We start from the raw sequence: 25,923 nt of genomic DNA, 5'->3' as shown, positions 1-25,923 counted from the left end.
TATATTGACTCACTGGGATGACCACATTTTTGGGGTCTTGTGCACAGCTGTCGACATTCTGGAGGTTTTGTACCGCAGGGGATGGGTGGATCTATCACAGTTGCGCCACAGAAACATGCCAGTTCATCAAAACCTGAGAGAGCATTTAAATAAAATGCTGGTTTAATATTATTGTGAATTAAATTTCAATGTTACCGTAAACCTTTCCTAATCAAGAAATTTCATCTCCTATGGAAAATTTCCAATTATCTAGCTTTCCTGTGAATAACTAATTTTTCATTCAAAAAAGTCATTTGCGAAGGCAGCTTTTAAATAAGACCATTATGGGTAAGCAATAAAAACATTTATTCAAAGTTTATACTTTCTCTGCGTGTGTGTGTATGAGAGAGAGAGAGAGAGAGAGAGAGAGAGAGAGAGAGAGAGAGCGAGAGCGAGAGCGAGAGAGAGAGAGAGAGAGAGAGAGAGAGAGAGAGAGAGAGAGAGAGAGAGACTGACGAGGGGGGGGGGGGGCAATTAAAAGCTAACTATTTGGAGGCTATAATACTTTTTTGTTTGTATCATTACTCTGCCATTCACAGTTGCTATAAATATATGATAATATAATTTTTTAAAACAAAAACAAACTTACTTGTCCGCAGACATCGTGTGCAACCCCCACGATGACACATATCTTTACATTTATGAACGCCACAAGACAGTTTGGCACCACAGATTTTCTCACAAATGTGAAAGTCTTTCTGTTTCAATAGAATTACAACCATCAGACTCTTTAGCAATTAAAACACAACTGAATCGCCAATAGAATAAAAATACAAAGTCTTTTTTATTCACTATTACAGACTTTTAAAAACCATCACTGTTTAGTTTAATTTCAATATGCCCAACCAAATTTTAACTCATAATCAACAGAATATTTTTTGAAATCCAAAAAATGTAATAATATTTACTACACTTTATTTTTCATGTGTTCAATCTAAAGGGTAAAAAAAAAGTGTGATGGAAAAATAAAACATGACATTCAAGGAGAGGCCTGAACTGAAAGACAACTTACTACACAACAATTATCAGAGCACTTGTGATGTCCACAGTTCATCTTTTTTCCACATCTCTTCTGGCACTTGAATGGGTTCTTTACTAAAAAATATTTCAATAATATAAAAATAAAGCATTTCTGGAAAAGTGATACACTAAATGTTGACAATGATAATAATAATAATAATAATAATAATAATAATAATAATAATAATAATAATAATAATAATAATAATAATAATAATAATGATAATAATAATAATAATAATAATAATAATAATAATAATAATAATAATAATAATAATAATAATAATAATAATAATAATAATAATAATAATAATAATTTTAAAAAAGAAGAAGAAGAAGAAGAAGAAGAAGAAGAAGAAGAAGAAGAAGAAGAAGAAGAAGAAGAAGAAGAAGAAGAAGAAGAAGAAGAAGAAGAAGAAGAAGAAGAAGAAGAAGAGGAAGAAAATACAATTAATAATTTAAACAAGAATGGCCCAATTGTAATCATTGAAAGAACAAAAATAATGGAAAACTGCCCTATCCTTATCATCTATGTGGTCTGGTCGTATGCACTCGCTTTCGTATCAGAAGGTCCTGGGTTCAAGCCTCAATCGGTGCATAGTTGAGTCCTTGGAAAAGGCTCTTTACTCAGATTCTCTCACTGTACTCAGATATAAAATGAGTACCTGATCGTTTACAGCATTGTCTCTGTTGGAAAAAAATTCAATATCACCGAACAGGTGTCAAGTCTTGTTCTACATGTTACATTAGGTTGCTGTTGGTCAGGGGCCCTTTGTAAAGCGCTTTGAGCACATATTTAGTTGGCATTGCGCAAGATGAAAGCTCTATTATTTTTTTTTTATCACGACTTTTTAATCTGATTACTGAATTGAAAGAGCAATAATGAAGAAAAATATTGGAAATTTAGATCTATTGTCACAATTTATATTTGTTCTCAAAAGCCTATATAACCATAAGACGTACCATCAAAAGCAATAGCTGTCTCACATGGGAAGTCTTTTTTCATCCTTCCACACTGACAGGTAACTGAAGTTTGTCTGTTGCAGGGACCACAATCCCCTTCATGGCACTGGTTTTTACAAAGATGGTGGTTGTCTGAAAAACAAATTACAGTTCATCTTTTACTAGTACACCAATATTACAAAACTTGGTGAAAATTGTCATTTAAAAAACCAAAACAAACCAAGACAAAACTGATAACAAAATAAACTTAAAAGAGGAAATAACTTCATAAATTATTTTGCCATATTTATTTTAAATTTCAATGATTTATTCAGATTCTTTGAATCTAGTATTATCAACTCAAATGATAATCTGAGATGCTTACAAGCAATCACATTCTTTTTTTTTTTTTTTGAAATATTAGATAATACTGTGGTCTCTGTTTATAAGCAGTCCTTGGGAACCAAGCAGAGCATGCTTATAGTCGGATCGTGCTTATAAATCCTTTCTTTAAAAAATATAGCCTTGTGGAGAACATTGTGCTTATTTGAGTCAATATAAAAAATGATACCGCGCACAACTCTACTGAAAGATTTGAAAATTAGAAATATATTTTTTACAGATAGATAAACAGATAACTATATTTCCTTTTATAATTCAAAGTCAGTTTGAAAGTTCGTTGAGTCAAACAGATATCATAAAATACGTACCGACGACACTAACATTCTCAAAAACAGCCAATCTGGACACTGTAAAAAGTTGTCAGTTTGGCGTTTTTATGCAAATCGTTGCATTCGAAATAATGTATTCACTTAATTACTTTACGGAATTCAGATCTACACTACGTTTTCAACAGTTTTCATCTATTTATGACATCAAGTATTATCATTGCCCCTATGATGCTTTCAGTGTGATGGTTTCGGGTGGATAATACCCAGGTTTAATTTCTTTGGTAATAGATTAAAAAATAATAATAATAATCTAAAAAATCGAAATTTAAAACCAGAAAATAGAAGCTGCATTGAAGGTAAAAATAAAATTAAGGTTTTAGAAAGACCTTATTAAATGTTATGAACAGTCAGGTGACTCCGTAGCGCAGTGGATAAGCTGTCAGACTCTAACCTTGAAAGTACTGGGTTCAATCCCATTGCGGACATTTAAAAAAACAACTTTACTTTATTGAGAAAGACATCATTTTTGTTGTTATAGTTACTGGACATATATTTAAAACCTTAAATTAATCTATTATTATTATTATCATCATCATCATCATCATCATCATCATCATCATCATCATCATCATCATCATCATTATTATAATTATTATTATTATTATTATTATTATTATTATTATTATTATTGTTATTGTTATTATTATTATTATTATTATTATTATTATTATTATTATTATTATTATTATTATTATTATTATTATTATTATTATTATTATATTATTATTTTTTTAAAAACAACATCGGTACCATTCAATGTGTTATCGTCGTGCATTTATATGTAAACGTCGATTGTTATCATTTTATAATATTTTATCATTATCATCAGTTTATTCGTTTACCGCGTCTTTGTCATTTTATTGGGGTTTTTTTCTTCTTCTTTTGTTGTTGTTGTTTTTGTTGTTGTTTTTCAAAAACTTCCTGTCCCATCATTGTTTATGTCTATTTACCTTATCTACGCCATTCACACTACACATCTCTCATTTGCCCTTAGTGCCTTATTCGTCGTGTTTTGTTGATAAAGGGGAAATCAGAAACATCCACAGTATGTCTTCGTCTATTAAATTGAGGCTTACAATTCAACACTTATCGTTATTTATTCCTTCGAGCTTCAAGCAGCAACATTTTCATTAATCAACAAGCACCGTCAACGGAGGTTCATAAAAACGCCACCAAACATGATCACCAGAGTACTGTAATGTAAGGTAAGTTCTCGATCCCAGGAACGTCTTTCAACTCTGCTCACGTCTGCTACTTCAGGTTTATTTTAGCAGTTGATTTTCTTACCACAACCTGTTTTCACACACGGACAACTGTATGTTGCTGTGTCACGGGTCAGAGGCTATAGTGGCTTACACTTAATGTTGGGCCACACAGAAAAATCAACCGAGGGTATACCAAGTTACACAGACAACGTTGTTTACCAATCTGCCCTCATTAAATGATGGTGGGTACAATATCGAATGAAAATAGTTCTTTCCCCGCGAAATTGCGGGCTTCTTACTAGTGGATTAAAATTTTTCTACTTAGTCTATGTTCAATGCCCATTTTACAGTAAATATAAATTTTCCAAATGTATAAATAATGGCATACATGGGATTGCAGGCTTGGATCTGCCATTGCCCCACAGAAAAGTTATTTATAGATATGTTTTTCTTTTCTTTTACTGTTTTTTTTTAAACAGGTAAACAAACCGTTTCTTTTCTACCGCAATGTACAACAGCATTATGATATTGGTGTGGGTCGAAGAGTTAAGAAGCTTGTGATTGTTGTTTGTTTGACTTTTGATAAGATGCACATGTTTATGTCATCCTATGTTTTTATAAACTGGTTTTGACTCGGTTCTCAGCCATTAAATCTGATGTTTAATTGCTTGTTTAAGATCTGAGGCTGTTGGTGCAGAGTACTGCTTTGTAACAAAAAACATACTTGGTAAAAGAGGCATGCATGAAATCAAGAAAGTCACAGACAATGAGTACAGTTACAGATGCAAACTTTGTCTTCATACCTCAGATCATAGGCACACTTAGCACCTCTGTAAAAATCACTTAAGATTTATAACGAGCATGCATTACTCGTTTCATCACTGAGGTGTGAATTGTTTTGTGAAGGGAAGTAATTGTGGAAAAGTCACTTGAAGAGCATTTTGGTGGGTTCGATTAAATTTCTCAATCTTTTGTATTTAAAAAAATCACCATTTTTCTTTTTTGATCTTTATCCTTTTTTAAATTTATTTATTTATGTGATTTTAAAGTAAAGTCACAAGAGTGAGCGCGCTTATAAGTGGTGTCCTTTTTGGTGAGCTTGCTTATAAGGGGGTAAATTTATATAATAAAAAATCTGTTTCATGCCCAAAGCGTGCTTATAGCCACATTATGCTTGTAGCCAGAGTGCTTATAAACGGAGACCTCTGTATCACAAAGCAATGAGCAGAATAAATGTAACTACAAATAAAAACTTTTTTTTTTAACTTTACGAGCTTGGGATTTTCCTACTTTTGCACTCATATGACTGGTACTTTTAGTATCATAATTATTTCTGTGAGTTACCATACTTACTTTTGGGACCACAGACCATTGGCTTGTTACAAACATTTTCACAAACTGGAATGCAATCAAGACAAGATTGTCTCCTGGGTGCATCTAATTCCTCAAGAGATGTTTTCCCACAGCAGCAATGGGTACGGACGGATGGATCAAAACTACAAGGAGCACACTCTCCTGGATGACAAGCAACTTCACAAATATGGTTACCACAGTTTAGAGTTCTGAAAAGCGCAGAGATTGAAAAATGATTGTCCCATCAGATTACAGTTAAACCACATCTGAAGCCAATTTAATGATGAGCACGGATTGTAATAAATTAAAGGTGAATCAACTTGTTATACTAAAAATTTTGCCAGGTCCAAATTGTATAACAAATGAGTACAAGAGTGGTTACAATGATGATGTGATAATTAACAGAATGAAAAGAACTATCGAAGATGAGATCACAACTTTTAAAAATAATCAGACCAAAAAGATAATATGGCAAGCTTTTGTTGGAGGTTACAAAACTTTCTTGCCAAATCATTACACCATAAAGAATGCAAGACTGTTTTTTTTAATCATTCACACTGGTTAAAAATATAAAGAAACAACTTAACTTGGCATTCATCCACATATGAGCTTAAATCATAAGTTCAGGATTGCAGGAAAAACATAAATAGGATTCTAAGATTATAAATAAAGTTAAAGCCGGTAATTATTGCTTTATTGGAACAGCCATTTAATTGGAACAATCTGTTGGTGACAGAATTTCTGCTAAATAATTTCTACTGCAAAATTGGAACATATTCTGGTTAATCTGAATGATTTTAGACCTTCAGAACATTGTAAAATAAAATTTTCTGAAGAAATCAAATATATAATTATCCCTATTACGAATAACAATAATGGAATCATTCTTTGTCTTCAAATAAACAAATAGGTCCATTAATTATTAAGCCTGTCGCCAACATTTCCCTTTTATATGATTGTATATCATACTTAACCCCAGGCCTGTAAATACACAATTATTATGTAATACATACTCAGTTTGAAATGGATGCATCAATTGCCTTGATATCCGCACTGCAATCGATGTAAGTCTCAGGCATTCAAAAAAATCTTGATACGTAATCAGTAATAAAACAACTGACGAAAATAATTTCAACTTACTTTATGGTTTATCTAGGACAGGGAAACAGTAGCGATAACAACACCGTTGAAAAAAAAATAAAATAGAGGCACTGTCACACATTGAGTAAATGCATTATTCGCAATTCAATTTTTCAGCCTTTTTGGCTGAAATTTGGTCTCCACTCCGAATAACAAAGCCTAGATAGCAAGCAGTGAGCGGATTTCAAATCCATGACCTTGGATGACAAAAGTAGTTTCACCAGTTTAACAATGCAGGGCGCAATCCTCATCTGTAAATCCCATTTGCAAAATTATTCATTTTTGGATTTCTCCGATAGTCTAAAATTAGACTGATTTGATCACGGCGGATTACGATCAATGGGATTACGATCTATTATCAAGCTTTGGAGTTTCCATGAAAGATAATAATAAAGAGTCTCAATGTTGACAGTTGAAAGACTGAAAACTGTTGAAATCAGCCTTTGGGCTGGAAATTTACAGGCCTGTTAACCCCTTTCATCGTCTTGGAGAACAAATAATTAATGAGTGCTCGGATAATGATGGTTTATTTGCTTTTAACGCTTCATTGATTACATTTGTATAATGTTTTGTAATTTATGGGAAACAGGATTTATGTCTTCGATTTATTTGGTCTGTATTCGGGAAAAGAGTGTTGACATTTCATTATACATGTTTGGTCAAAAGATATGATCATTCATTTTCCAGTGCTGATGATGACAAAAAGTGAAAAAGGAGGAAAATTTTGAACAATTGTCTTTAACCTCCCCACTTTGAGAGCAATTGAGATGATAAACTATAATTGATACTCTAATTTCTGAAGAGGGAGATTCTGCACTATTTGTTCCATCACATATATCAAGTCTCTCACTGCCAGTACATTTGATTGGGGGAAATGCAATTTTTCAAAAGGAGGAAATTCCTCCTCTGGCTCCAAAATCGCGGATTTCCGCGTAAACAGAACAGCACTGATTCTCTTATATCATTAGACCTAAACACACGTAATATTAATATTACAAAAAAATAAAATTTTAGGCAAACAACTGTATTATTGATAGGTTGCTTTGATTATGAAACTCACTCAAGGGATCAGTTAATGAGAATGCCGCTTAATTGATATGATTTCTACTTAAAGAACCGGTTCCACTTAAGCAGCTTGCACTGTATTTATTTTGATTTCCAATATAAGATTATTAACTAGGAGTATCACTTGAGCCAAGGGATGTCTTAATCTTTGCTTCTTCAGCTCACTCCATCACCCCCCCCCCCCCCTCCCCCCTCCAAGCATGAAGTATCTGAGGAAATGTGTATATGTAAATGTTCATGTTTATTTTCAACTTTGCACTTACTTTCCACACATTTCTTCACAGCTATATGAGATCATTTCATATTCAGGTGTGCCACAAAGGACTGAACGTGTCTGCCTCTCACAGTAACATCCTGTGTTTTTAAAATTGTAAAGAAAAAAAAAAAAAGAGCAAGTTCTGTATTTTGTTAAAAGAATTACAGGAATGGAACTTATAACCAAGATCAAGAAAAATTTAGACATCAGTTAAAACCACTGATCCAACATTGTAATTTTTGAGATGTCTTTAATACACATGATAATGTAAAATAGAGATATTCAAGCTTTGTTAATCAATATCTTCCCCTGAATATTTTGGTACCTTGTGATTTTGATACTGTGCACGCGCCACAGTCCCCTGGATGGCATCGATCAGGACATTTGTGTTCCCTACAAGTCAGGAACTTGTTGCAGACAGTATCACATTTAAAAGAAACAGCAACAGAACATCTCATACTCTTCCTGAAACAGTAAAAAAATTGTCCATAAACATTTTCAAATTATTAAGATAACCCAGAGACGACAGTAATTACTACTCTTGTCAAAAGCACAAATGTCACCCACCACCTCACCAACTGCATCTGGGTGAATCAGATGCCCAAAAGTGAATCTAAAATTAAAATCATCAGAAAAATATGAAACTTGTTTTTCAGGTGAAAAAACAAAATTGCTTCTTCTCAATAAAACAATTTGAATAAAGACACAATTTTGCAGCATCTAGTTATCCTGACATGATACCATTTTGAGTGAAAATAATCTCATTATTAAAAAATGAAAATGTCGCACACAACTCATACTTCTGATACATTCCATCTAATGTATGTCTGCCCATTATATAGCAACAGCTTCTACTTCTAATGGTGACACTACAACATCATAACTATCTTCCTAATATGAAAAAGCTTTTCCACAGTCATGAACCACTTAAAAATTGTCCAGCAATTAGGTCACGATGCAACCAGTTGCTCTTGTGGTCTCCAGAACATCACCACAAGTGAAAGTTGGTGATGCCACCATGCCTCATCGATGCAGTGTCTGCTGTAAGAAAAAACCTAAAATATGCTGGCAACCATCCAATATATATATTTTTACGGGTACAGAATCCGGGAAGCTTCTCTTTAATATCAGAGAGGATGACATTCTCTTCCCCAAGAACTTCTTCCAAGTCAACCTCCAACTCGAAGGTGTGTCCCCTACCATCAAAAAGGAAGCTAAGGGCTGCTGGTATTTCATTTGGCTCGTGCTTGGGGCATCATTCATTATACATTTGAGGAGTTAAACTATATTCCCTCCTTGTCTTGTTTATCCAATTCTGTCCCACTATCATCTCCTGCCAGACATATGGGGACTGGACTTCTACCATAAGTGGGCCCCAATTTTTGGTTATTATTGATAGCATTCCCAATGCTATTACTATGTGCATTGATCTCCACAGTTTGGCACCAACCTTCTTGGTGTTCAGCTTCTACCCACACAGTGCGGTGGTTGTAGTAGCAGGGGTAGTGATGATGATGTGATGGTGGTGATGGGATTGCAGTAGTAGTAGTGTAATGATGTGGTGGCGGTGGTTGTAGTAGTTGTGGTCGTCATGATGATGCAATTATGGGTGGTTGTAGTAGTAGTGGTAGTGATGACGATGTGGTGGTGGTGGTTGCAGTAGTAGATGGTAGTCATGACAATGTGGTGGTGGTGGTTGTAGTAGAAGTTGGGTGATGATGATGTGATGCTGGTGGTTGTAGCTGTCGTTGTAGTGATGATGATGTGGTTGTGGGGGTTGTAGTAGCGTTAGTTAAGATGATGTGGTAGTATTGGATGTAGAAGTGATGATTATGTGGTGGTGGTGGTTGAAGCAGTCGTAGTATTGATGATGATGTGGTGGTGGTGGTGTTGCAGCAGTTGTAGTAGTGATGATGATGTGGTGGTGATGGTTGTAGTAGTAGTGGTATAGATGATATGATGGTGCTGGTTGTAGTATTGGCAGTGATGATGATGTGGTGGTGGTGGTGGTGGTTGTCGTGGTAGTGATGATGTGGTGGTGGTGGTATAGTAGTAGTGGTAGTGATAATGATGTGGTGTTGGTGGTTGTAGTGGTAGTGATGAGGATGTGGTGGTGGTGGCTGTAGTAGTAGAGATAGTGATGATGATGTGGTGGTGGCAGTGGCAGTTGCAGTAGTAGTGGTAGTGATGATGATATGGTGGTGGTGGTGTAATATAGTGGTAGTGATAATGATGTGGTGTTGGTGGTTGTAGCAGTAGTTGCAGTGATGATGATGTGGTGGTGGTTGTAGTTGTGGAGGTTAATGATGATGTGGTGGTGGTGGTTGCAGTAGTAGTGGTAGTGGTGATGATTTGGTGGTGGTGATTGTAATAGTAGTGGTAGTGATGATGTGGTGATGCTGGTTGTAGTAGTACAGAATTTTACGGAAGTTGCCCATAACCCAGGACTTTTTTCCGGTGAAACCAGAGTTTTGGCATCACTGCTAGTAGCAGACTCCTCAGGACAGTCTAGTTGGCATGGCACAGCACCTCAAGTAGATCTGCTAGTTTCCTCAGAAAACTGTTGTGTTTCTTTTTCTTCCAGGTAGCACCCTTGATGGAACCTATAGGTAAATCGTCAGGCAGATTAATCCCTAGGTACACAAGATTCAGGTCATATGGGTCATTGCTTGGGTGGAAAGCAAATATTCAATACAAATTAAAGACTATAAGATTTTTCTTTGAAAGACAACTGAAAAACTTCAATCAGAAAAAAAAAGGAACAGAAAAATCTGAAATATAAAATGGAAATATCAAAATTCATTAATATTCATACCTTTCTTTTCCACAGTCGCAAGGTTGGTTGACCATGGAGCTACAGGGTGGACATGGGCCAGGATGACAAAGACTGAAATACCACCCAGTAAAAACATGTTTCAGTGTGATAAATTAATGGAAAAAGCAGTGGTTTCCAAACAAATTATTTTACTGAGTGCCCAAATATTATGCAAATATTGTTGCTTGAAACTCAAAGAAATAAATAAAACTAGTCAAAATGAATGGAAGTTTCAATTTAATTAACAAAGGCAGATGATGTGGAAGTTTTGGGTTTTCCAAAGCACAGTGAATGAAACACTAAAGACTCATTTGTATTTTGTGTTTCATTCATTGTGTTTTTTTGACAAAGGGGAAATCCAAAATGTCCACATTACCTGTCTTTGTTAATCAATAAGTGGTTGTTTTGCAGAGTGATTCTGCATAATGCAGAACGGTTGGGATCTCTGTTCATGATGAAACTTTTAGTAAAGATGTAAACAATGTCTTGTTGACATTGAGAATCAAAAGTACATGAAAGGGCATAAGTTATATTTGGAACCTTAAATGTTAGTATTTTTATGATTGAAAGATTATATGTGAAGCATGTGACACGAAATTTGACACAAACGTGGACAAGTGTCTGCGGTGTCACTTCTGATCACAGAAAATCAAATGACGATAAAAATATCATAGAAAATCAACTTAAAAACTTTGCAACCACATATAACTTTATTTTCAAGGTTAGATAGCCCACATTTATAAATCAGGGAAGTTTCAACCATAAAACATGGTTTTATACACATAAAATAAATATCCAATCGTGTCATCATCAGAAGCAACACTTTAGTTAAATAGAAGTTTTCAAATGAACAAGAACTAGAGACACACATGTATGGAAAAATATTTTTTATGAGTTTACAACTGATGCTGTATGTAATAAAGACAATGTCAACATAGACTGAGCATGTTTCTGCATTGGATGATACCTGTTGGTGTAACTTCTGAAAAAATGTTGATGACACCAAATACACTATTTTATGCAACTCACATTGAATTCTCCAAAATTATATTGAAACGACAAACATTATAACCAAATAAAATATTTTTATAAAGTTCTTAATACAGTATACTCCAGATAAGACAATGCTCAGGGGAACAGGAAAAAAATTAACTTAACCAAAAATGAATTTAACCAGAGTGTAACCAAATGAGCAAAAATGTGTGTGAACAAAGCAAGCCAATCTACAATAAGGCGGAAAACACAAAGGGTCTCAGAGGGTTTTCATTTTGGGGCCCATTTTGACCAATTTTCAAAATACTCCAAACACATCATATTTGGTATCAAATGAAAGGTTAATCATTGCAGATTCAGAAAAAATACCTTTTGAGAGCAGCAGGCCTCTTACATGAAGAGAAATTGTCAAAGAAAGACAACTCTTCCGTTTTTTTGAAAATTTCTGGTAATTCTCAGGATCACCAAAATTTCAATGCAAACCTGCCCCCAGGCATTTGAAATCATCTTAAAACAGCATAACTAAGCAGCCCATGCATTTTTCTCAAAATAATAGCAGGATTCATGCCATATTTTTTTTTTTTAATGTAAAAAAAAAAAAATACAAAAGGACACGAGTCGGAAAAATTTGAAGTTTTCATGTTTTTTTTATTTTAAAGTATAAAATTCTTTGAAATGTTATAAATAATCAATAAATCTAATATATACAGCAAATACAAATAAAGGTTAATATATACAATCAATTATAATTTTAAAAAATAGTGCCCCCTGTTATCAATCGTAACTTGCTCCGAGGGCACTTTCGTCCAGCGGTAGTTGTCCGGAGGGCCCTGACTGATGAAGCTTTCATCTGGAACATCACCAAACACATAACTCTTGCCAGGGCCCTTCCGCATGAATCGCACGAATGGAGCATCAGAAGAAGGCTCTGGTGGGGTTGAAACCTGTGGAAAAATTACAAGAAACAAGATGATAGGTATATTCTTATCATTAAAAAAAAATTCAAATTTCAAAGTCAAACAACAGCTTACTTACCACCTGCAACTTCAGAAAACATGAAAATGAGTTATAAATATTACAAAATATTGCATTAAAGGTATGAAAAACTTCTTACAACAGCAAAAAAAAGTCTTTGTGAGCTTGTTTATCTCGCATGTTATTTTGAGGTACTCCCCCACCTTCACCACTGGACAGTCTGATCTGGGAAAGATAAGTAAATATGGTTCTGGTATTACATTAAAGTCAAATAGAAAGTTGTGTTTATATCTCATATGTTAAGAAGTGTAATGCAATATGAAATAATAAAAGAACCTGCCCAAAGAAAAATATACAAATTAGCAAATAATATTAATGAGTCTAATAACATATAATCATTGAAATATTTATATGAAGAAAAGTAGCTGAAATAAATGTACAACTAATTAGAGAAATTTTACTGATGTTATCTGAATCATACAAGAAAGAAAAATGGTGGGAATCAAATTAAATGAAAGGGAACATAATTCTATTCAAATTTGATAAAAATAACGTCTATTTATCATTTTCATAAATTTAATCTAAATTTAGTTGATTTCTTATGGGTCGCCAGCCATGCCATTATCGTGAATCAGCCGCCATATTGGTTTCGCTATTCTGTGGCATAGCAGTTTTCCAAACTTTGCCGTATCGCACATTAAATCAAGGCATTTCAAGCCAAAATAACATCATCCTGCGTAGTTGTGGGTTTCTATCTTGTTATTCATCATATATTTACAATAAAGTAAGTCGATTATCGACTTTCAGGGGTTAGAAATGGAATTATCAGAATCAAAACAATCGAAGCCGGCTTGATTCTGCTATGGAAAAACTGCTATGGAAGAGCGACACACAGAAAAACGGGCATTAAAACTAACACAAATCCTTTGAATTTCACAATGATTATACTAAAATACTTAAAATTATAATAAAAATAGTCAACTTACCAATTTTCACTCGTCGAAGTTATCGGATAACGTTTTAGGGCCGTAAACAAAAACTGCAGCTATGGAAAAACGATGTAGACACCGGATGTTTTGACTCGTATTTTACAGGAAGTAAGAGCCTCGCTATGGAAGAATTACGAAGTCCCCAAAACTTTGTGTTTTCTAAAACGGCCGTTTTTCTTTATTTTAAGCATGAAATCATAATTATTTTTAAAAATGAGACTCATTCTCCGATTTTTTAATGTTTTATTTCACAAAATATGGCCATTCAAAGAATTTCTGAGTTGATTTCATGTTTCTTTAACGCAGTTTTCCGAAACTACCGTGGCTGAAATGAAAACGTTTGTTGTCGCCAAAACCCATAAAAAAACACTTCAACAAACAATATCTTAATAACAACAAAATATTTTTTTTTCAAACTGCTCACACAGGTTCCTTAACCATAAATCAACACAAAACACACAAAAAAATAAGTGAATTTGGATTTTTTCATAGAAATAAGTTTATTTCAAAAGGAGACCCCCATTTTGGGCCTTCTTGTGTTTTCTGCCATAAGTATGGCCCTTCATGTCACGCTTTCCACTGACATTGCTTGGTCGCATCGAATTGACAAGAAAAGTAGAGGTCCCTGTAGTGGTCACACTTCTTATAAATCGTCAAGACTGAATTGGCTGGTGTGCCAATTTCCTCTGCATGACTTTCTGTTGCATGCCAGACTTTTCAACTGCATCGATCAGTTTGATCTTTCTTTTCAGCAATAGTGTTGTCAAACTTCAGTTTGCCATTGTAGTTGTAGACTGGAATTGAATTCTTAATAAAATTGATATTAATTAAGAGGGTCAATAGATAAGATGGCCTGGGATTGGAATTTGTTTTGTTTGTTTTTTTAATGAAAAATCTTGACTTGAAGTAGCAACGTTGTAAAAGGTGAGATGGATAAAACAATTCATTAAAGTTGTTTAATTCTTTTATTAAAAATGAGGAGAGGAGCGGGGGAGGGGGGGAGTGAAGAAGAAGAAAATCGATAAGAGATGAAAAAAAAAAAAAAAACAACCACGAAACAAATAAAAATTTATATGCACTTTTGGGGGTAAAATTGGTGAATCTGGAAGTTTCTCTAGAAAGATGTGAACTTGCAATCTTTCATTGCAGAACTTTCAAATGCGAAAATTGTGAGTAGCAAGTTTTAGAATTACAATTAAAGTACCCAATAAAAAGGAAGACAAAGGAGGATGAGTTCAAATAGGGAACAGATGTAGATTCTAAGAACACACTATCAGTCAGTGTACTTATTTTGAGATTATCTAAATTTTTCATCCTGACACAAGCACTAAGAGGAATACACTCAAATGTAAAACAAAAATAATACAGTGCATAACAGAGAGATGATTTACGAGACAAAAAATATAATCCCCCAAAACTCTTACTATACATTTGACTGTTTCCCTCCCAGCCAGGGTATCCAGCAAGGGCCAGGACAAAACCAAGTAATCTCATTCCAAGACAAAGACAGAAAGCATGTTAGAAAACAGATATAGGGGTAGAGAAGACCGTATCTTTTTTATTTAAAAAAAAAAATTTTTTAATTGATCATTTTTTTTTTTGGGCAAAATATTGAAAATTTGAAAAAAAAGATTGCAGATTTTACGGACAAAATGCAAATCAGTGATTTTTAAAAAAAATTTGCAGCCACAACGCAGCCGTAAACAATGCAAAAAAAACTGCCATGCCAGTTTAATATAATTGCCTTGAGATAAGATCTTACATTGTACAGGGATGTTTGCAATTTCCTTTTCGCTTTTTACGACAGGCTTCTCCACAACTATGAGGTGTCTCTCCTCGTATATATGTAGGATCTTTCCTTTTACCTATTTTGAAAAAAATAAACCATGATATGATGAAAATATGCTGTCTACAGGGGAAAAAACCCCTTCAAAATTGACACAAAAATTGTGATACATTATTTAAAACAATTTTAAATAACTTTTAGTATCATATTTTTACTTACCATACTTTTTACGCATCTGTATTAAAACTGGGAATTGTCTTGATTTACTTTTTTAGAAATTCACCAATGCATGAAAGACACATTAATCTAAAAGTATCACAACGACAATAAAAAATAAGATCTCAAAAATAATTTAATCAAAGAATAGAAATCTTACCACAGAAACACCTGTACTGTGAAGGAATATGTGATGACTCGTTTTGACATCCAGGACATCTCCAAACTTTTGTCTCTGTTGCATAATTAAGTAAGATACAAAAGTTAATTTTCAATAATGTTAATGAACAATTCTCTACGTCTTTTTGCCCTTTTAAAAAAAACCCAACTTAATCTTAAACTCTAGACTGAAAAGAAAAAAAAAAGAAAAGAATACATGTAGCCTATATAGCGCTATTCACAGAAAAGACTATGCTCAAAAACACTTTTTTTTTAACTTTAAAAAAAAAATCTCTTCATGGTGGAACAGTGCGCATTTAAAGCCCATTCCAAGTTCCATATACACGGGGGAAAAAAAACATCATGAAATGATAGTGCTCAACTTTTTGATAAAAGGAGCTATTTATAAAATATTTCAAGTATAATTATGATCACCTTCAAGAAGTTGATCATAATTGTACTTGAAATATTATATATATCTACATATATGACTATATTTGGTACCATTGTACACAGAATTAAATTTCCTTAACATAGCATGTAATTTAATTTGCTTTGACGCATGTTTTTATCTGTGGAGAGCAACAACAACAAAATGTAAAGTTACTTTTGATCTTTACTATATATCTTTTAAAAGAAGGCTGATAACAGAATATAACCATGGCAAACTATTGTCAAAAACCACCTTTGTCAACAGATGAATGAGCCCATTTCTTTGTGCAATGCAAATGAAAGACATGGTAACAGTTTTGGCAACTCCAGATGGCTGATTCCACTTTAATGATCTCACAACATACCATACACTCATAGGCATTGCGGGACAGTTGCTCTGTTAAAGACCCTTTGGAAACAAGATTCAAATAAATGCTGGCTAGGAATCATATGATAGCATTAAACATACAAATATAAAGACATCTAATCTGATCAATTATAAAAATGCATTGAAAACATCTAATAATTGTAGGATTATTTTTTTAAAATGATTAACAAAGTATTATTCATTAAATATTTGGTTTAAAAAATTAGGTTTGTAACCTGAACAATTCAAAACACTGGTTTTAAATATTTTTAAAACTCCTAATTGAAGAGGTTTTATTTACTCTAAGCTGACGTGAGGTTTAACTCATATTAACTGTTTACACCAGGATCAGCTGCATCACAGTTACTGCCTCGATGATGAAAATGGTTGTCTTATTCCATCATGACCACATAAACAAATAGATAAATAGTGATTGGAGAGACATTTACTCTCGTCATGAAAGATTTATGAAACAAGTTATCTAAATCTAAATCATTATAACTGATATCGAATCCAATTGTAAATCATATCCTCACCTCTTTGGCTTTCATCTTTGTCAGCAGCAGTCTGTGGATCCCATTTTCGTCCATATTTGGGACGTGCTCCTTTACTCTCATAATAATTCTTCTGCTCACTGGAATTTCTTGATTCAAACTTCTTAGAATCATCTCCATTTCGTTGGTATCTTCCATTATGATTACCTCTAAATGTATTTGGATCCCTTTTGTTCCCAGAAAAGTTTGAACCATTATCAACATCAACATGGTTAATAGTGGCAGATGAATTGCTGGAATCTGAAGGTTTAGTATCACTGGCAAATGCTTTCACATTAGCAGTATATACTTCTGTTGAATCATCTTGATTGGATTGTTTAGGCTCTCTGCCCTCTTTCAGATTTGGCTTATTCTGATCTCTTGAATAATTACACTCTCTAGATTTCCCACGATCATTATTGTATTGTCGATTTCTGTTTTGGAAGGACAAAGCCTGATAACCCTTATGGCCATGGAAGTTTCCTCTTTGATTTGGATTGGAATTACTATAGTCATAATTACGATATTCGGCACTTCTACTGTCTTGCTGTTCTCTATACCCCCCTCTCCTATTGTAGCCTCTATTATAAGCGTTACTACCTCTACCCCTGCTTCGCATACCAGCACGATTCCTATGATAAGTATGCCTGGAATTGGGATGATAATCTTGTTGAATATTTGTTGTATTTGGCATACCTTCAGATGGAATGTAATCCCGATTCTCATAATTCTGTGATTCACCGTGCAGCTGTTGAATTGGCATCCCTGGAAAGTATCCTGACCCACCAGAAAAAGGTGATAAATCCTGTTCATTTTGTGAATATTGATAGTACTGCACAGGTCCATAAGCATTATTGTAAAACACTGAATTATCAGCTAATGAATAATCCATCCCAGTATACATTTGCTGGTTGTAAGAATATGTAGGGTTATTTGATGCACCTCCAGATACCTGATGTTCAAGATCAGCTGCATACACTCCAGCATGCATAGGTTGGTTACTATATGACACAGAAGCCACATATGGGTTGCCTTCTTGATATCCACTCATCACGTTTTCTGAATAAGTAATAATTACCTAGGTTAAAAAATATTTTTTTTAATTATGTGTGTGTGTATATATATATACATACATACACACACACACACACACACACACACACACACACACACAACTGTCAGTTCAATGAACAGTGTCCGTTCAATTAGGATGATGATCAGTCAATAAACTCAAAATTTATGATTCAAGCAGGGTTTTTTCTTATTTGGGTGTGCTTGTGTGTGTGTGTGTGGGGGGGGGGGGGGGGGGGGGGGGGGGGGGGTTCAAGTCAATTGTAAACGCTATGCACAATTTGGTGATGATTTTTCCAGTGTTTTCGGAGCCTTAGTGCTACAAAAATCTACTTTGTCAAGTCTATATTAATAAAAGGAAAAGCAAGTCTGTCCATCTGGGTGTGTGTGTGTTGACTACAGGGAAAACCTGACTAACTGCTATGAAAATTAGCCAGTTCATCAACATTTTTATCCTTCTGGTGCAGGACACCCAGATATTTGCAATTTGGGCCGATTTTAGAGTGGCTGTATAAAAATATTAAATCAATTCTATTCAATCCCTAAAAAAAATTTTAAAATAAAATAGAGCATTTATATATGCAATATCCACTAAACATGCTCAAAGCGCTTTACAAGGGGTCCCTGGCCAACAGCAACTAAAAAAAATTTGAACAGAGACAACGCTGTTAACGGCCAAGTACACATTTTACACCTGAGTACAGTGAGAGAAATTGAGTAAAGAGCCTTTTCCAAGGGCTCAACTATGCACCAAGTGAGAATCGAATCCAGGACCTTCGGGTCCGAAAGCAAGTGCCATACCACTAGACCACATAACCCTAAGATTTATGATGCCGTTTTACACTGAAGCAAAATCACAGCATTATGTTTTGATGTGTTGAAATTTGAAACTGATTACAAACATAGATCCAAGAACTCTACTCACTCTGACCACTCTCTTCTCCTACATGCAAGACATTGTATAAAAGAAACGAAGTCAACCTCACTCAATTGTTATTGATTTTGGACCTCGAGTTGAGTGACTTGAATATTGATGCTACTCACAACATCCACCAGCCAAATTAAGCATAGCAACACACAAAACTGGGTGTAACTTTTAACGTTTACTGTCTGATTGATATTGATATTTGGGTATGCATAACATCCGCCAGCCAGATATAACATACCAACACACAAAACTATGAGTAACCTTATAGGTTTATATCTGAGTGATAGCATTTAGTGAGAACTAATCATTAAAATGGCTTTCTAAAAAAAAAATAACAAAGAGCTGAAAAAATGTGTATGAAACAGTGCCAGTCAGCTGAGCACTATTCAACAATCAGAACAATGACAATACAAATTGGGGAGTGAAACTGGTAAAACATCTATCAACAGAAAAAATACACATTCTAATAATATATAAATATTATTTTTAAAAAGGTTAATGGCAGCATCAACACTTCTATTTGGTTGACATGCAAATTATAAATAGAGTTAAAGTTTATTTCTTAGAGCGTTCGGAGAAATAGTCACTTCGTACTAATAATAATGCCTGTCACAATGATGACAACAATGAGAATTGAATAATATGGGTAAATGAGAATGTAATATAATGACTAGCTATCTATAGTCTGTTCTACAACCCATGTGCATGCATTGATGTGGATATCTTCACAACCTTCTGATGGATTTTTATGATAATTGGCTCGAACACTCGAATTGTTAGTGACATTAAGCCGATTTTTTTGTATCGGTAGAGTATCATACTTTAGAGTTTTTCTTCTTTACGGTTATATAAAAAACGAAGGGTCTGGGATGAGTGAACGTTTTGATATTTTACAATATGATGCTATACACAGTGAATTCTGTTGTGATGACGATCGCTAAACTTGCCCACAGGCTTGACCAGGGGTTTCCATTTCACGAGATTCATGTGCACTACTCACTGTTATTGCCATCTTGAATTCAAAATGACAGAGCAAAATGTACACTTTGTGCACACTTGACGTAAACAATTGTTACAATTTAATATTTGACAGCCAGAGGAGTAGCTTGCCGTTGTGAATTCCACATTCATAAAAACTGATAAAAAATATGGATTGAACATCCATTTGTCAACGAGGAAAATTTACAAGTATTTCTCCAGAGAAGCGAAGCTCGGAATTCTTTTTCGTGGCATGCGGCAAATAGTAGTATAGCTTTCAACCAGGAACTCAGAGGGGAGAGATCAAATTAATAAATGTTTATGATATCTTAATTGTGCATCTCTTGTATTTGAAAACTGCGGTTTGTTTGAAATGTTATACTGTACAAAACTTACATTAGGTACAAAAACCCAAATTTAGATTATATAATTGTTATCTTTAAGTTGCATTCAATAGGTAGAACTTTTTTTCCTGATTAAAATGGTACAAAAATTATTAAAATCGGTTTAAATCTTTTTTAAATATGCTATTTTGAAATTTGTAGAAAATCCCCCCAAATTTGGTCTGCTTTGAAAGCAACCTTTTGTCCGTTTTCAAAATGCCATACTTTCATAAATAATCAAGCCAGACTCTGAAACTTTCTAACAATACACATCTTTTTATAAACAAAATGTGTATTTTTTTCCTGAGCTCAACTCTAAGTAAAATAGAAATAATTTTGCCACCAAAGTACCCGACAAAGCCAAAATTGTCAATTTCAACGCAAAGTTACAAGATATCAGTGATCGTGCCCCTTGCCTGAGGCAGCGTATGAGTGGAGTGAATACGGCAAATGTTGTAGTTTTAGTTTTGCAGAGACGCCAATTGTAAATTTGACTCACAGGAGTTTCAGACACCAATCGTAGGAGACACCAATCGTAGGAATTTCAATACCGAAAGAGGAATTTCTGCACAAGAAAAAGGAATTGGAATGGTATTTGGCATTGTGTTTACATATTGTATGGTTCTAAATAGATAACTGATTAGATTTATATTATGATACATAAATACATTGCCAAATACAATCCCAAGGTTTCCTTATTTCAAATGAAGTAAAGCGCCAAAACCTAACGGTAGAGATTGTAGTACTGGTGGTAGTGAGGATGATGTGGTCTTCGTGGTTGTAGTTATAGTGGTAGTGATGATGAAGATGTGATAGTGGTTGTTGTTGTAGTAGTAGTAGTGGTAGTGATGATGATATGGTGGTGGTGATGGTGGTGGTTGAAGTAGTAGTGGTAGTGATACTGAGGTGGTGGTGGTGGTGGTTGTAGAAGTAGTGGTAGTGATGATGATATGGTGGTGGTGATGGTGGTGGTTTAAGTAGTAGTGGTAATGATAATGATGTGGTGGTGGTGGTGGTGGTGGTTGTAGTAGTAGTGGTAGTGATGATGATATGGTGGGAGTGGTTGAAGTAGTACTTGTAGTGATAATGATGTGTTGGTGGTTGTAGTAGTGGTGGTAGTGATGTTGATGTGATGGTGATGGTGGTTGTAGTACAAATGGTAGTGATGATGATGTGGTAGTGGTGGTTGTAGTAGTTGTGGTTGTAATGATGATGTGGTGGTGGTTGTAGTAGTAGTTGTGGTAGTCATGATGTGGTGGTGGTGGTTGTAGTAGTAGTGGTTGTGATGATGATGTGGTGCTGGTGATTGTAGTGGTAGTGATGATGATGATGTTGTAGTAGTGGTTGTTGTAGTAGTAGTAGTAGTTGTTGTAGTAATGATGATGTGGTGGTGGTGGTTGCAGTAGTAGTGGAAGTGATGACGACGTGGTTGTGGTGGTTGTAGTAGCAGTGGTAGTGATGATGATGTGATGGTATGGTGGTTGTAGTACAAATGGTAGTGATGATGATGTGGTTGTGATGTAGTAGTATTAGAGGTAGTGATGTGGTAGTGGTGGTTGTAGTAATGGTGATAGTGATGATGATGTGGTGGTGGTGGTTGTAGTAGTAGTGGTAGTGATGATGTGGTGGTGGTGGTTATAGTAGTAGTGCTAATGATGATGATATGGTGGTGATTGTAGTAGTAGTGGTAGTGATGAAGAATGACACAAAGCGTGATCAATGGGTGACCAGTGGGATTTCGTGACATGTCTTGTCCGACTTTTATGAGATGCTCATTACAGTTAGTCGGGTGTTATGTATTTGTGAAAGACATTTTTCCTCGTCCTGTTGGAGACAGGTGTCAAAATTCAAAGATCCCACTGTCATTTAACATTTATGTCTTTGTCTGAATAATGTAGAAGCACCTTACGGGCTGCTTGTGTCGTCCAATGTATTATTTGGCCGTTGCCCACTAGGCAAGAGATATCATATAAACGCCGTCTGTTTTCAAAGCTGTGAAGTACTAGATAAATGTTATCTATATAATTAAACTATTTCAAACAACCCAATATTATTTGCTAAGCTACGCCACTGAATGCAACTTTGTTATGATTATTTCCCCACGGAAAAGAGAATCAACACACCATTACTATAAACATTTTAAAGTTTGAGCCATATTTTATTGCAAACGATGAAAACATCAAAGGAATTCATCATTGTGAGAAAACCGTTTGGTCCATCATCACTATTCAAAAGTCGTAATGTCACTTAAAATATAAGCCCGCATGCAAAAAATCACGGCTCCACATTTCATAACTTTAGAGGAATTAGCAATATTCTGTGCATACGGGACATGGAAATGGAATGGACTATAACGGAGTGTCTACGTACACAGTAGTAACTTTAGGCAGTTTAGAGAGCAGCAGCAGTGGGAGTCAAATTGTGACCCAACTCGCCCATAAGAAAGTTAAGACTGGAAATTGCTGTTCGTTTTTACAAAAAGTTTTAGGGAGGTTCAATCAAAGATGCATAACTTCGTTATAAAGAGGAATATCAAAGATATCAAGATATTTTGGTAACATTATTCAGGCCTGTAAATGGTGGTGAAAAAATTGTCGGAACTTTTTGAACACGCGAAAATAGACACAACAGGACAAAAATATGGACACAACACAGATATGACACGTCAATTGACTAGTCAAATCATGTCACTTTCCCCTACTTATTTATAATGAGGTCCTTATTTTATGGTACCAAAAAAAAAAAATCCCAATTATTTGAGGGCCCAGGTCTGAGTTAGTTGTAAAATGAAAGGAAGAGAACAATTCCTACCCTTTTGAAGGATGTGTATCTCGTGCTTGACACGGGAAGCTGCGTATCTTCATTCCTGTTTGTGTTAAATGTTTACGCTGATTCTTTCGTTTATTTGGATTAATTCTTATAGAAGAAGAAAAAGAAGAAGAAGAAGAAGAAGAAGAAGAAGAAGAAGAAGAAGAAGAAGAAGAAGAAGAAGAAGAAGAAGAAGAAGAAGAAGAAGAAGACAAGAAGAAGAAGAGGAGGTGGTGCGGTCGTGTGAGAGCTTTCGAAGAAGAAGGACGGAACCAATAAAATATAGAGAAAAAGATATGAGAACCGGAGATATGGATGTGTGTCGGTAGCAAAATAGAGAGAAACCTTCCGGTCCAGTTCGACACACTTCAGTGTGTGCGTTATTTACTGACTAGGTGTGTGTTTGTGAAGACAACTCGCGCGAATTTCGCAACCCTCTCTCGCTGGCTGTGGCACAGTAGCCAGGCAGTGAATACATCCACGTCTAGCGGAGCGTGTAGGTGGCACGATAATATTATAACTGATAGAAGGCAAGTTTTGTTTTGTCTTTGATGCGACAAATAAAAAGTTTTTTTGTTTTGTTGTTTTAAGTCGGCATTTGAAACGGAATAAAATCTAATTCTTTCCAGGAACGAAATAAAAGTCTGTTTTCTTTTTTATTTGTTCTGTTCTTTGACGTTACGAATTTTATTTTTACTATTAATTTTTTTTCTTCTAAATATTAGCACTTCTGGAGCAAAATCGTACTGTCGGAAATCCGACAATAGACGGAAGATTTACAGGCCTGATGATTTTCGTAACTAACCGGGCACCTAGCCTCAGGATCTACGTACACGGTAACATTTATATATACACGGTAACCATGAATCTTGCCTTTAATGGGTTAAATTGTATTGTTTGATTTTTTTAAAAATAACACATACACACATACAGAGTGAGGTTCATCCATTGCTTGTATTGTAGTGGCAAACCAGTTGCCGGAGCTATCGTGTACGTAGATCCTGAGGCTATGTGCCTGGTTACCGTGTGCGTAGACACTGCCATAATCTAATACCAATACTTAAACTTAAGGGAGGCCTTCCGAAAGCTCCTACATCCCATTATTCTTGTTTTTTTATAATGTTCTAGTAGGGGGGGGGGGGGGGGCTTTTTTTTTTTTAAGGAAGTGTCAATTGCCAAGGAGTCACATTGGAACTCTTCAGCTGCTTGTGGTGATTTCACGAATCTCGAATCACGTCACTTTCTACTTTCTTTGATTCACTCATTCCTTGTCAATCGTTGTGGAAAGGATCAAGTCAACACTTGGCATTTGTTTTTACTTTTTGTCTTTTTACGAATTCCAAGACAAGTTAAAATTCAAAACAAAAATTACTGTTGATTTCGGATTCAGCAAAAAAACAACAGAATGACGAAGTGGCAAATCTCTGCCAAGCCCAAGATTAAATAAAAAAGAAAAGTAAGATTTCCTTTATTTTAAAGGAAATATACTGCACATGGTCTTAATAAGGAACAATTAATGTAAAACATTTGTGCAACAAGATCAATCCGTGGCAGTTAATAGTAAATAGTTGACGATTTACCAACTGGCAAAGGTCCGTGACAAAAAGAGGAAATATGAGAGAGAGAGAGAGAGAGAGAGAGAGAGAGAGAGAGAGAGAGAGAGAAAATGACAGAGAGAGAGAGAAAGAAGAGTAAAAGTAAAAGTAAAAGAGAGTATTTATTAATATTAATAACATCACTATCACTATGTGGCAATACATCACTTCGTGACACTAAATGTACTCCGTGGCAGTTAAAAGTACACATACTTAGTTGATGAAAGGACACGGTCCTTGGCAATTGACGATTTGACAATTGTCAAGGTCCTTGGCAATTGACGCTACCTTTGCCTTTTTTTAAAGTCTCCCCCCTCCCAAGCCCAAACCCCTACTAGAACATTATAAAAAAAAACAAAAACAAGAATACTGGGGATGTAGGAGCTTTCGGGAGGCCTCCCAAACTTAATACTAAGACTAAGACTAATGTCATGTAATGAAGAATGTATGACATGAATAATGTAATGTAGGTATATGATATGGATGATGATGATGATAATATAATGGTGGTAATGATATGGTCATGGATATATGGTCATGAATGGTATGATGTCAACACGATTATGATCACAATCACAACACTTTGACTGGCCGACAAAAGATAAAAAGAAAACTATTATTTTCTCACCCGTAGTCGCTTTATGATATGGAACTGTTTATACAGCACGCCTTATATTTATATTGTTACTGATCTAAATATTATTGCACAACTGTTGCTTCGGAAGCCAGTTTTTTTCACTGTAACAAGCGTATGGTGCTTTTCATAACTTTAATGTTAAAGATCAAAGTACACTACTTCCGCCCCCATGACTGATCAGAGTTATCGTTCATAGATAAGTTTGCACGTTGGTGCAAATGCAGAAAAGTGAGTGGAGCAGGCACTTATAATGTTGATAACAACAAGAAATGAAGTGAGTAGGAGAGTGCCAGAAGACAACAGAATCAAAACTTCGCAGCGGCGATGGGGGCTCGAACCCGCGACTTTACTGGTACGACAACTCCGCCTGGCGGGGGAGATCGTGACTCTACCGTATGAGCTATCCACGACCCCCAAAAAAGGCGCTTCGAAGCTTAGTCTAACTGGAGCCTTCTCTCCCCGACTTCTTGAGGTCACGGGTTCAACACACACAGACGCCCCGAAGTG

At 35.1% G+C, this 25,923-nt stretch overlaps 1 protein-coding gene and 1 long non-coding RNA gene across 3 annotated transcripts in view; both read right to left on the bottom strand.

The window, feature by feature from the left end:
- The window catches only part of LOC144965562 (protein shuttle craft-like), a 41,106-nt gene extending 15,550 nt beyond the window's left edge, over nt 1-25,556 (bottom strand). The window contains exons 1-13 of the mRNA XM_078901041.1: nt 25,408-25,556; nt 17,020-18,075; nt 16,370-16,525; nt 15,686-15,760; nt 15,286-15,388; nt 10,567-10,638; nt 8,077-8,216; nt 7,759-7,849; nt 5,291-5,499; nt 2,023-2,154; nt 1,052-1,134; nt 629-737; nt 14-133 (exon numbers count right to left, since the gene is read on the bottom strand). Coding sequence (XP_078757167.1) covers nt 14-133; nt 629-737; nt 1,052-1,134; nt 2,023-2,154; nt 5,291-5,499; nt 7,759-7,849; nt 8,077-8,216; nt 10,567-10,638; nt 15,286-15,388; nt 15,686-15,760; nt 16,370-16,525; nt 17,020-18,067 — 2,338 coding nt within the window. The 5' untranslated portion in view covers nt 18,068-18,075; nt 25,408-25,556. The remainder of the gene's footprint in view (nt 1-13; nt 134-628; nt 738-1,051; nt 1,135-2,022; nt 2,155-5,290; nt 5,500-7,758; nt 7,850-8,076; nt 8,217-10,566; nt 10,639-15,285; nt 15,389-15,685; nt 15,761-16,369; nt 16,526-17,019; nt 18,076-25,407) is intronic.
- Nucleotides 12,187-13,622, bottom strand: LOC144965564 (uncharacterized). 2 transcript variants are annotated; one of them, XR_013644061.1, is made up of 3 exons: nt 13,521-13,622; nt 12,674-12,759; nt 12,187-12,503 (listed from the first exon to the last, which is right to left on the bottom strand). It is a non-coding gene; the product is annotated as an uncharacterized LOC144965564 (long non-coding RNA). The 2 variants fall into 2 exon arrangements; XR_013644060.1 differs by lacking the exon at nt 13,521-13,622 and having other exon boundaries at nt 12,674-12,845.
- Nucleotides 25,557-25,923: the final 367 nt, after the last annotated feature.

This window comes from Berghia stephanieae, chromosome 2 (genome assembly GCF_034508935.2).
Source record: "Berghia stephanieae isolate SIO BIC M18660-M18661 chromosome 2, UCSD_Bste_1.3, whole genome shotgun sequence".
NCBI classification, from domain to species: domain Eukaryota; kingdom Metazoa; phylum Mollusca; class Gastropoda; order Nudibranchia; family Aeolidiidae; genus Berghia; species Berghia stephanieae.
Note: the sequence above shows the minus strand (reverse complement) of the source record. Positions and strands in the feature narration are given on the sequence as shown.